This window comes from Phaethon aethereus, assembly GCF_964289735.1.
Source record: "Phaethon aethereus genome assembly, chromosome: 8".
Lineage (NCBI taxonomy): Eukaryota > Metazoa > Chordata > Aves > Phaethontiformes > Phaethontidae > Phaethon > Phaethon aethereus.
In genome coordinates this window covers 24,956,685-24,970,314 of record NC_138584.1, presented here as the reverse complement: position 1 = coordinate 24,970,314, position 13,630 = coordinate 24,956,685, and the positions used below count along the sequence as shown (strand labels likewise).

At 38.5% G+C, this 13,630-nt stretch overlaps 1 protein-coding gene across 1 annotated transcript in view; it reads right to left on the bottom strand.

Annotated features, from left to right (window-relative positions):
* MAST2 (microtubule associated serine/threonine kinase 2) overlaps window positions 1-13,630 on the bottom strand; it is a gene marked incomplete at its 5' end in the record, with an annotated part of 192,007 nt that overhangs the window by 106,545 nt on the left and 71,832 nt on the right. The window contains one exon of the mRNA XM_082003300.1: window positions 2,613-2,644. Within this exon, the coding sequence (XP_081859426.1) occupies window positions 2,613-2,644 (32 nt within the window). The remainder of the gene's footprint in view (window positions 1-2,612; window positions 2,645-13,630) is intronic.

Here is a 13,630-nt window from a genome sequence, read left to right as displayed (position 1 = left end):
ACCCAAGCAAATATGAAGCAATATGAGTCAGTTAAAGTTAGAAGCGTTGTCAGGGAGAGCTCACCCTTCTCCACTCGGCAATTACAAGTATCCTAGCTAGTCCACAGTCTAAAACCTTTCTAACTCAACAATCAACCAAAGTAATCACCTAGCAAGTAGCAATTATCAAGTCTTCCTTCTACTTCTGGTTGACTGGAAAATAATTACTTCCTCCCCAAATACGATCTTTTTACAGTAGTAAATGCACCCCAGCCTCCAGAGTAGCACACAGAAAAATGCTGAGTGGCTGTATATTTCTATATAATACAATTGCTACTGAACTGCTACAAAGGCTGGAGTTTGTGCAGAAAATGGATGCACCTCTTGAGGGCTTCTGGCTCCAAGCCAGATACTTCATCCTTCTGTCAATTCCTGCTTCTGCTCCCGTCGATGAACAAAAGTCAATGAATGACAGCCAATGAATCGGGACCTAACTATCATAGTTACATCCGTAACTATCCATACTCATTAGCTACCACACAACACCACCTTTTCAGAATAACTGTTATTTTCAGAATTTATTTTTGCTTATGAGGTTCACTGTTGATTCAAGCAGAGGAAAAGCCTTCAGAAGAACTGAGAAATGCCTACAGTCTTTATTTAAGTGCACATCGTTAGGCGACCAATGTTCAACCATTTTGATAGAATGGTTGAACAAATTTATACATAATGTATGTATATTTTCAACATATATATATGCACATATTATAATTATTCCCTTTCTTGATATAAATTTCTCTAATTTCTCTAATTTCTGATTTGAAGACTAAGAGTGGATTTTTTTTTTTAAATCAAGCAAGCGCTCTTGATACTGGGATATGCAAACCATGTATGTCAGCTCCACAAGACCCTTTTCAGTGAGCCTATATGCTTAACAATATGCCATCAACACAAATACATGAGCCACAATACACTAGTGACTTCTTAAATAGTTAAACCTTTCAAAGAACAAGAAATCATTTGGTAGAATTGACTGCAGAACCTGTAATTCCAGAAACTGCAATCGAATAATCAACTAGATAACAAAGGCAACTAACTGAAGACATTTCAATTCTTCATAGATTTTCAGTCTCACTAGTAGCTGCAACCTTGTGCTTAAAATTTATGGCCTGGATCTTCTTGACACTGGTTGCTAAATTTCTTCACACAGTGATGCCTTAAAAGGCACTCACTTGTGGCAGAAAACTGAAGTAATGAAAATTGAAGTCAGGATAGAAATAAAACATGCAGTCATTCAGTTTATTTACTACTAAAATAAAATACTATACATTTGAAGCACTTCATTTGTATCTCAGATATTTCAAATGTAAATACATGAGTAGTTTTGTTTCATACCCACCTCCACACTCGACCAAGGGAAGGGAATATCTCTGGCATCCTCAGTTACAATTCCAGAAGTTTTATACAGAAATATCTAAGTTACATTAAACAAAAACCCTACTGGTCACTCACCACTCCATCATTTGTTCAAAGAACCTTCACAATCTTCAAATCATGAACACTACTTTTCTTAAAAATGTATCAAATATAGTTAAGCTAGCCTTTAAAGCGTACTGGTGTAAAAAAAATAATTCAGTGCTTCATGTTCTTTAAATAACTCCCTGACTAGTTTACCATTGTCATATGAACTAAACAAAAAGGTCTGGTCATGCCGCATTTTTTAAAAAAAAAAAAAAAAGGCCTTTTGATCTGTTCCATTGTTCAGCCCTGAATCACTGGCACTTTCCAAGCACTGCATTATCCAAACACTGTCTTACACAAAGAGAAGACCTTACATTAAAAGACTGAAAATCATTTCTCATTAGATCCAGAAACCTGAGGAAGAAAGGTTATATGCTTTTGTGAGCTTCATGTCTATAGTACACAAGCTTTGGGAAACAATTTTAAATCATAATGGAATAACAGGCAGTACAAAATCTTTCTCTTTTATGTAATGCAATCAATAACACAATTTCTTCCACCATAAATCTGTAAGCATAGCAGAAGTTAAGCTCTTATAATATCATTGAAACACAAGTTAGTTTGCTAACATCTGTTAAACTTCATAATGTATTTTAAAAAAATAAATTGATGTTTAAAACCACATTTTTAAAAGCCTACTTTTAGCGACATTTGCTACTTTGTCGAAATATATCTATTATACCGACTGTTCCACAAACACCTGATGACCTGCATGGCCCCGGAGCTGTGTACTTAGATTTCTGTCAACAGACTGTTTGAAGAGCAGTGATCAAAGTTGTCCATATCACATAAATAATCAGTGACTTCTGTGGAGTCACTTCAGCGATGTCAGTGCAAGCAACATTCAACACCACAGCTACTTCCATATCAGGATCAGCTCAAGCTGATAATTAGAAGTAAGCTTACACTACTACTACTTTTCCTACTAATGGAAATGAATTGAGGTTTCAGTCTCAGATAAATGCAAGCTAGCTGCTTCCAAATACATGACAGATTCTTGAAAATACTAACAGAGAAAACAGAGTATCTGCCCATTTAAATGATTTCTACAACTGAACAGCTACATATGTTCAAAACAAACCAGGTGATGAATAAAGAATAATTTTACTTACAAGCTTCCTCTTCTGGGGAGACTGAGCTCCTTCTGGGGGGGGAAAAAAAAAAAGAGAGAGTTAAAACCTTGAGTTAATTTTACTGGTTGTTATTATTATATATTACTTATTTATTTATCAATAAATGACTGAGGACAAATTAATAAAAAGCTGGCCATGTCTGAACACGTGCTCAGGCTGTAACTGTGCCCAGCACTGCTGTGTGCAAGAGGTAAAGCTGCATACATTCATAGCACAGTAGTCGTGGGGAGTCTGGGGTACAACAGCTACTCATTTTGTCTGAATAATCATTGCTTCTGCAGTCATAAAATCACAAGCACTCAACAGAACAAATGGAACTTTGAAACTCAAGCCTAAACATAGGTGGGGCAGTAATTAATTGTCCTACATACCTCATCAGCATCATACTGGAACCACTTCCAGAGTGTGGTACACAATATGCCTAGCACCTGCTGCACGTATGTTCTCACACTCTCACCAAAAGGAAAAATTAATGCAATAGAGCGGCTTTGGGTTGGATTGTTTTAAACATACACATTATTTGTGCCATATAGTACTACAAAAAAATCCAAGGCCTATGAGGCAACTTCCACTTAAGAGCAACGTTTTGCACCTAAGCAGCAAAAGCAAAGGAAGGCCGGGGCTTTTAAGGCTTTTATTTCTTTTACGTAAATAGCCCATGAGCACGCACAAGGCAGAGACGCCGGTGACAGCACCAGGAGCCGAGAAGCGGCCGGGGTTGGGTTTTTAAGGCCGGCCGCGGCGCTGCCGCAGGCCGCCACCAGGCGGCAGCCGGCTCCCGCCGCCGCGCAGCCCCGGGGGCGAGGCGGAGGGGAGGCGCCGTCGGGGGCGCAGAGGCAGGAAGCGCCCGCGCCGTTATCCGCACCCCAGACCTGACTGGACAAAGCCAGTGACGGTTCCCGTCCCGGAGCGGCGGGGAGGCCGGGCCCACGCCGGGCCCGCGCAGGGCCGGGCGAGCGGACAAGGCCTTGGAAACGTTCCCGTGCTGATCCTGGGCTGCTTCACTTCAGCCTTTCGCAATGAAACGGGAAGTAACAATACAGCCGATTTCCATTCCTGACTTTCAGGATACTGAGCTGCGTGCTGAATTTTTCATCCCCGTTAAGAAGAAAGAAAGAAAAAAAAAAAAAAAAAAAAAGAGTGTTTTCACCGAATCAAAAAAGTCAATCAAAAAAACCAAATCCATAAAATCTGGTAACCTCTTTTCCGGGTTTAGTTATGGAGTACATGCCGACTTAAATGATTAACAATGTTATTGACAAACTGTCAATGACTGGTCTGTTAAGTAATGCATTGGATGGTACTTAGCAAAATTTTTCAGTGATACAAAAAAGTTACAGCTCCTAGAACTAAAAAATAAAAATTATTAAACCTTAAACATGCTGTTATTATTTTCAAGTATGAATTTGCTACAATTTGGAATTTCATTAGTTTAACAGTACTGAGCAAATTTCATGTGTGAACTATCACAAGGCTGACAGCTTACAGCAGCAAGAAATAAATTCCTGTGATCAGACAAAATTGTCAAGACCTAATCAAAACATTTCAAGTGTGTAAGATAATAAATCATTAGCATCTATAACAGGTTGTGTGTTTTATATTCTAAAAAGGTACTTCTTCCACTCTAATTTGTCAGGAAGAATTAAAGTTTCCAACCATTAAGCCTGCATAGCAATGACAGCTTTTTGCCACTGCAAATGGATAAATAGGTAATAGATAGTTACTACATATATTATTCTGTGTATGCTGTATATTGCTTATACATGTATATATCTCTCTTACATGATATGAGCAGCTGCATTTAATTTATTCTCTTTAAAGCAGCTCTGATATAACAAAGGTGCTTAGCAGAGGGTATTTTTTCCTATTCAAATGGCACGTTTCCATTTATTCCAACAGTGTCAGCCCTCGAAATTTTCAGAATAAATGAATAAAGCGCTGGAATTTCATGGTACTGGCTGAAAAAGGAGAACAGTGACCTTTAAATCTCTTTATCTACCTTCCAATTTTTGAGCTCTTAGGGTTCATGTTTACAAGTGTTACTCTAGTCCTAAGGGCTGAAAAGCCACCTAAAGAGAGAACACTTCCTTGCAGCAGCACAGCTCCAGTAATTGTGACTTACAGACATACACCACAGGAATCGTCATCCAGTAACAGGAGTGGACAAACCTTGTCCTTTCCTCTACTGTACACTTGTTTTACTTACACAGTAATTACCTTTAATACTCCCTATATTGTAGCTAATTCAGGATTAAATGCATGCAAGGTTAAAAGAAGGACTGACTTGGGCTTTGTTCCTGAAATCATCCTTTGAAATCCGTGATCAACTGAGTTTCCATATAAGGAAGGAAAAAGGTACCAGCAGATGACATCTCCAGGCAATTGAAATATTATTCTATCCATGTAGCAATTGTTTTCATTCTGCACCTCCACCTTGACAAACACAGTGCAGCTGTGGAATCAATAGGCAGTGGTTCAAATTTAATACCTCTGTGGTCTTGACAACAAAGAGCACAGTCAAAACAATCAATTTTTATACCTGTTGTTCCACTATGCCTCATTTTGTGTTAGTCTTAAGTTCCCCTTCAAAAAGCCTACCAGCCATACACCAAGCCATGCCTGGACTCCCGCAGCGCTTTTCCTGTCCTCTGGAGAAACACCACCAGCACTAGCACCCTCCCAGCTAGTTGCCCTTTTCTGCTTCTCCAAAGCAGGGCTGGTAAGAGCACTTCTCATAATCCTCTGAACCGGGCCATCAACGGCAGAGCCAACGCAAAAGCATCAGCACTGGAAGTTACATGACTGTGAGCAGCATCATTATGAGCCTTGCTTTTCCTGAATCACCAGTGAGTGAGTGTCTAAAAGTTACATCCCAGGGAAGAAGAAAGAAAGAAAATACCTGGAGATGGAAGCAAGGAAGGAGCAGAACTGATGACCTATTTCAGGGCACCTGTTTGAGGATGTCCACTGTCAGGAGAACACTGCAGATCTCCAGGGCATAGAGCGGACAATGAAAACACCTACCGGAGATGGGGATTCACTCACAGGGTGGAGACTCAGCTGGGTCTTAAGATGGCTTAACACTTTAATGCGTGCAATGGGACCAACGGAGAGTTTACATCTAAAAATGGTAGGGTAGTTTCAAACATATGAAGTAGCGCTACAAAAAAACTGATTAACTAATTATGCAGAACATAAAAGTCCAACAAATTTCACAAGTACCCTATAAAGGTGAAACTCTACTCAGAATCAGTCTTATAGTACAGATTAAATGTTTTAGATACTAAATTATGAGGGAGGTGGTATGATTTGACTGGTTTCCACCCACTTCACAAAGGCGTTTGGCATTGCATGTATGTATCCTGAAAAAATAAATCACATTTTAAGAGGTAAGATAACTAATAAAAGAGTGCTGAGCTGTGACTGCTTGGTCTGAAACACTATTTACAGGGTACAGCTGTAATCCTTTAAGTAAATATGCTAGTTTATCTTAAAGGACATTTTTCCTTTAAGACTACCTTTCTGATGAGAACAACACATGAACATTAAAGATTTCAAACTGCCTCTTCGAACAGCACATCTGCCTCCCTGAACACTGCTGCTGCCAGTACCTATATATATATATTACCATTATTACTTCGGCCAGCCTCCATGCCACCTGCTCTCTAGGTCAACAATATAACCCTCAAAATAGAGACTTACATTTATATTTGATTTATATGAAGTGATAAAAAGCATAAGAATATTTTGAACTATTTGCACAGAACTTTCAGAAGTGGAAACAAATAACTACTTTCACAGACCCTACATTGCTAAAAAATAACAAGTGTATTAAAACTTGCAGTACGCAAATGAGAGGAACAGACTGTTCTGAAAGTTACTTTTTTGTATCAGTTCCATATTTCAAGGCATAATTATTAAACATGCAACTTTATCTCTACCTGACAAAAGTAGCAGCAGATTTTCCGACAGCTAGTTAAAATATGAACCTTGGGAAAGAAATTCAGCATTGTGGCATTTATAAAAACCTGGTTCAAATAATCTCCTTCAAAAGAGTTCTTTATATTTGTTTCCTTTTATCTTAAGTTTATCGTCTCAGATCATGCAGATATAAAATCAGTTGGACACCGTAACACACACTACAGTTCAGATTTCATAATAGGACTGGATCCTCACTGGCCCTATCATTTTTGAAGCAGACAGGAAGGTAAAAGAGAAAATATATTGGCCATTTTAAGCATCGCTTTTCTGTTTACAGAATATATTGTTTAGTGCATAGATACTGGACATGTATCCTGTTGTGATCTCTCGTATACAGAAACTGTGTCTGAAAATGGGAGTGTTTCAGGGAGCAGAAGGAGTGCTGGCGGCTTGCATACGTATATGCACACAATATGAAACAGAAATAAAGTCTGGAAATCTATTTGTTCATTGACCTGCAAGACAACCCATATCTTTTAAACAGATAGGTTACGTTATAAAAGTGTGAAGAAAACAGGAGCCCATCACTCAAAATTGTCACTTTCTCTCAGCCTTGTAATTTGTCCTTGAATATGTAGCTGCACATATGGCACAGACCCACAGGCAAAGTTGGATGCTAGAGTCTGCACTGATGGCAGCTTAAATGTAGTCCTTTCAAATTACAGCGAGAACCATCGCTACATTCAGGATGTTCCGTAATTTTGCCAGAGCAGACAGCATGATTCCTGAGATTGCCTTTGACCTTGGCTTTCTTGCAAGGTAGCTCACTATCATACCAGTTGAGACAATAGACAAATATTTTTACAGCTATAACAGTAAATACATTTCAGTTAGTAAGTTAATATTTCACAGATGATGAAATTCTACTGACACTTATTGACCTGGTACCATGCACTCATGTTTTAATTTTTTTCCTTTGCTGAATACATTTGCTTTAGGGTATACTACAAACCAGCAGGGGATTAATTAAATCTCTTTCTCTACACAACCATTTGCATTACCGAAATGATATAATGAGGGTTGGAATCTCCAGTTCTGATGGAAAATACAACCTGGCCATGCAAGGACAAACTGTAATCCATCCATCAGATTAACAGGAAGGAATTTTTCATGGTGATTAAAAAAAACACCCCACACTAAGCTTCTCTTTCTCCTATCAGAATCTGTCAAGAAAAATAATTTCCTTCTTTTTACCGTATCATTGTGAAAGGTTATTAAAAACAGGACTTCTCAATTTCTCTGTCTAGAAATGATTACATCTGAACTTGTTTCCCAAACTCATCAGCAAAGAAATTTAAACAGCAACACTAAAACCAGATCTGCACTGAATGTCAGATTAACCTACGGAATGTGCTGCAGATATCTTCTATAATTTACTGACTTTTTAGAAACTAAATTCAGGATCATATTGTTAGATCATCTGCTTAGCTACAGAGATGCTTAAAATACAGAAAACCAATACCCAAGCTCCTGCCAATATCGTTCAAAATATTGAGAGGACACGGAGTTTAATTCCCAGACCTTTCTCCACACTGTGCAGAATTTATGCCTGCAATTAGACAAATCCTGAATCGCCATGGATACCTTAGTCCCAGCGCATCTTCCCATATTCCCAGTACCAGCCAAACTGCCTGGAACCACCCTTTCCTAAGAAATCTCACCTTCATGGTACCAGGGTGCCAGAGCCTTCAGGACAATGTGCATGGCACTAGAATAGTTAACAGTATACCTGTTCATCCAGTATTACCCTAAACATACCACAACTTCAAAGCAAATTAAATGTATTATTTGGAATAGTTCTCTACCTCAACAAAAGTTACATGTCAGTAAAAATGTCATTTACAAGTACATTAACATATAAAACCAAACTGGGAAGAAAAACCTCAGCTGTTTAACTAACATGCAACCCTTTTTGTCTAAATAATCAGTTTATATCAGTCTTGAAACCCACAGGTCACAAATCAGACAATGACGCATTTAATGTTTTTAGCATCGCCTGGCCTTTCCCTTCTCTTCAGCTTAGAAATCCCCTACTAGTCAGCAAAAAAAAAGCATTTGGATTTATTTCAAGCTATAGTTACTGCAGAAGAAAATAAAGCTAAAAGCCTTTTAAACTTTAAAGAAAACTCTCAATCATGGCAAATTATTTTCTCTCCTCCACCAGCCCTCCTGCCTGACCAATACAAAGTTCTTCCTTTTTAGGCAAAGCTAAGGATCCAGGTCACACCTATGCATTAACCTCTCAAGAATATATGCCTCCAAAAGTTGCCCACTTACCTTTCATATCACTTAACCTCAGGGCTTTCTGTAAGATTAAGGATATTGGTTACTTGACCTAAACTAATTCCAGAATACATCTCAAGAGAGACAAGAATTTCCACTTCCTCAGAATATTTTCAGTGCCCATTCTCATATATATATGTGTGTGTGTATATATATATATTTTTTTTTAGTAAGCTGAAGTGTCTACTCCATATTTTGTACATTACATCATGTTTTCAAGCCCAAAATACACCATTATGCAGTACACCATGTGCCAGACTGAACCCACTCACGTTAACAGGCAGATGACAATAACGATGCACACAAACCGCATTCCCAGGCGGGTGAATGGAGAGTTGCCCAACCCCAGGAATAAGCCAGCTGCCACAGCTGAGCTACAGATTACACGAGGAGTAGGCATCTGCAGCCCAGGGCAAGGTGGTACAAGCGTGTACACCCCTCGCTAGCCAGAGCAATGAATGACTTGCAATTCTCCAAGTCTCATTTCCTCCATGGGATTCATTCCTATCTCTGTTATTTGGGACTAAGAGCACCGGGTCACTCCAATTTCATGCTATCAGTCAAGCAGCAGTCTCTTTCTTGTACTAGTAAGGAAAATAGCTAGTTTCATATTTGATCCAAAGCTTTTCAGCTGAGGTTAAGCAGCAAATGGTTTCTGAAAATTAAAGACAACCTCTGAGAACCCTGGTCACATCAAGAATAGCAGGTACAGTAACTCAGCTGTTCAATCCTTAGATGTCAGCAAATTAATTTACTATCAACTTGATTGTCTTCCTGAAGGCTAAAAAAAGCTGTAGCAGCAGCCCTCTTCAAATACACTTGCTGAACTTACTTATAAATTATACATACTGCATAAAAGATTATGTTTTGAAGATGTGATTTCATTTGCAGGAAAAAGAAAATTTAAAGATTACAGCTTGAATTTTGCAACCCAGAGTCCTAGATACGGTGCAGAAGCATAGAAAAAATAGCAGAGGAGAAGAAAAAAAGGTGAATTTGCTCTCATAACAGACAATCCATAAATTGCGAGCATGGTAGCTTCAGTGGATCATTATGATAACTTATTCCCTGAAATAAACAATAAAAGCCACCCAAAATGTGCATGTGGATCAACTAAATAAAAAGCAAGTTGCATGATAGTCCTCTGTAAATAAAAGGCAGGTTGTACTTTAACACCTGAGAAATAACACCCTTAATAACGTTCCAAATCTTCCTTACATGTATTATATTTTTGCACAAATTACCCTAAGGGAGAGGGAATATTGAGAGGAATAAAGCGCACAGCTTAGCTCATTAATCTTTCTCATTACTTAATTCTAGTTTTATGAGGCCATGAAGCAGATTACTATGAAACAGCCTACCCAGCACTGAACAGTCATCCAAAATAATGGGAGCAACTGTTCAAAATTCTCTTTCATTTTGCCAGACTGCACGAGTTTCAGAAATTTAAAGTCAAAAGGTCACATTCTACAAAATTTTGGAAAATGCAGAAGAGTGTCATCTCGGCGACATACAGGACTGCAGCTGTAACACTATTGTTAGAAACTGCTCTTAAAATTACTCTGTCTTGACTTGCACCAAAAATTCCTTCAAGACTGGGCATGCAATGATCACAAGGAAGCAGCCACAGCTGCTAAAAATGCCAAGAGCATTACAAATAAACAAATCCAGTTTTATTTTCTCTCCCTTGTTGGCTCATTCTAATAATAATCTATGATTAAGTCAGTTGTCATTTCTACTATACACACATCTACTCCTTAAAAGGTTGTTTCTAAAAGGATTGATAGCTGACATCAAGGCTACCTGACCACCAGTTTTATTTATAAATCTCTTTAAACATCCTTTACTGAATTTAAAGCTGAATAATCAAGTCCAGCATAATTTTGGTGAGTTTGGGGACCCCTCTGGTTTATCCTACATAAAAGTTATATAAAACAATGTGCATCTCATGAAAACTCCTGGACCTGCTCATCAGCTCATATCCATTCAGTGCACTGTTGATACATACTGTGAACAAAGATCAGAGGTTACCAAGAAAATTATATTGAAATATGTCGGTTGAGAGACAATTTCCAACACTGTAGTTGGACCAAGAAAACGTACATGGTCACCTCAATATTAACATCAGCAGCAGGTGTCTTGCAACAGTCCAGATGGTTCTGCTCTGCCAGGTTAGTTTCTCACTGACTCCCCAGCTGTAAAGCATTTGGAAGCAGACAGGCTGAAATTAAGTTTTGGTGGTTGTTTTTCAGAGGCACTCCGCATGTCTCCAATTGCTGTGTCAATCTTAGGCTAAGACTTTTGACACATCAACAGAATTTCATCTTTACAATTGTCTATTTCTCAACTAATTTAGACAAAAGGAAAATCTGTGTCAGACCAGTCTCCCAAGACAGCTGGAGGGCTTGGCAACCTCTGAAATAAGTTTCCTAATAGTAAAGCTGTAGGAGAAAGTCGTAGGGAAGAGAAACTTTTCAGTTCCTCACAAAGCCTCAACAATGGAGTCATCTCCCATCCTCCCCTAAAGCTGCAGGAAGTCCATTCCATGCAGCTCATGTGAAAACACTCTCAGAAATTGAAAGCACAAGCAATCAATTTTAAAGATATTTAGTAATTAGTCCTAAAAGTAATTCCAAACATATAAAGCTCCCTTGCCTTCACCTAGTTTATGACTGATAGCATCTGTAACCTAATGAGGCATCCATTAAGTTCAGTAGTTAATTACATCTGCTCTGACTGGACATTATTTACAGAACAAGCAGATGTAATTTTTCATTGCTTAGCTTGTCTACATGAGGCACTTCAGCTTACCCCTCTCAAATCACTGCTCCTCAACAGAAGCAGGGAAGGTGGGGCAGGCAAAGCTGTCTGACCATTTTTTGCAGAGGAATAGTTAAAAGCTATCATCCACTTAATGGAGAAATCCACATGCTGAGTATCATGTGGAAATTTGGAATAAGCAGATGCCAGCTAGTATTCACATCTTTGTAAGCAGCCAACAGAATTTTAACTTCTCTTTTTGCCCTTAAAAGTGAATTGTCTCTGATACTGCTCATGTCTGCTGGGCTCCAAAATGCAGCCAAACTGAAACATAAATCCTTAACAGAAATGATGAAAGAAAGGGCTCTGTTGCTTCATTCCCAGATAATAAATATTTTCTACAGCAGAAGCCAATAGCCGTAGAAGTTTTACATTTGTATTATGTGTAAAGGAAGAGAGTCACCCCCTGGAAATATAAGGTGGTTACACACATAGTGTCACTCATTTCAGAGTTATAACACAAAGTATTTCTAGCAACTACTTTTTTATAATTCGTTCCAAAAAACGGTATTTTCAGTGAAAAACATCAAATCAAAACATGCTCTCCTACCATCTCTTTCACACATACTTTCAAACAGGTATTTTATCTGCTTAGGAATATTTAAATTAATGGTGAAGACAAACAAAAATTGGCAATTTAATGGTCCACTCAATTTTGATGAGGTAGAAATGTAATAACCACCAACCTTACCCTAATTTTAAAATTATAATCTTGGACTGTCTTTATTTCAAGGGAACAACACTGTCTGTCATGTTCACACGTGGCAAGGCTCTGAAGGCGAAATATAAATGAAACTGCAAAATGGTGCTAGGCCAAACCCAAGATTAATTTACAGATCAAACTGAGTGTGGTGAAAGGTTTGTACTGGTGTATGCAAGACAATCTTCAGGCTTACAGGAGGCGGAACATATCTTGGGAAAGCAACAGCTATTCCATTGCTTTCAAAATGAAAGGCAGCAGAGCTGGGAACCATAGGCACTGAGTGACCTCATGCCTGGGCATATTTTGAAATAACCACATCCAGGCCTATCCTTCAGGTATATCATAAATCATGCACATGTCAAGTGAACCAAGATTTTTGGATCTCTAAGATTTCTCATATGAAAAAGCATGTGATACATTTAAACATCTTTCACAGATTTTTTTCTGAACAACCCTATTTTTAATACAGTTGGATAATTCAGACTTACTTGGTGCCAAGAGATCTGTTTCAGAGTAAAGGAAAACTCATCCCCAATTAAACTACTGGTAAGATACAGGCACTCGCTCCCAAAGCACAGATTTGAGAAACTGCAGACTGTGCCTAAATGACTTTTAGTTCTGATGGGCGATTAGTGTGCTCTGTAATGGGCTGACAGAAACAGCTGATTCTATTACAAGGACATGTTCTGGCTAGGATTTTCTTTCTGTTGCATTTAAATTATAAATATGAATTCTCTTGAAAATATACGAAGACAAAAGTTATTAATCAATCTGTAAAACTTCTGTCTTCTGTCCTTTACCATAGTTCAAATTAGACCAAACACTGACTTCATCACCAGGAAAAGCCTCTCGGGTACTCAGGACTGTCTGTACCGTCATTACTCTTCCGTTCTGTCAAGCACACAGTTCTCCTCATCCTCTATGCCTTTTGGAAGAAAGTGCAAGTTTTTTTCACTCAGGTGTTGGCTTCAAAAGCAGATTTTAAGGTATGTTCCAGTTTGTACCTATGGGTACAGAAGAAATTTCTGAAGTCTTTGCAAGACTTGCAAATTCATCAATAATTGTCATTAAACAGTCCTTTTCTCCAAAGACTGGGGAAAGGGCTTTTCCTGAACCTGACGGATCTCACAACAGCTAGTCTAATCAATGTCCTTGTTCACACTTTCAGGTTCAATTCAATGCACAGTTAAAGCATTCAGCTCAGAATAGC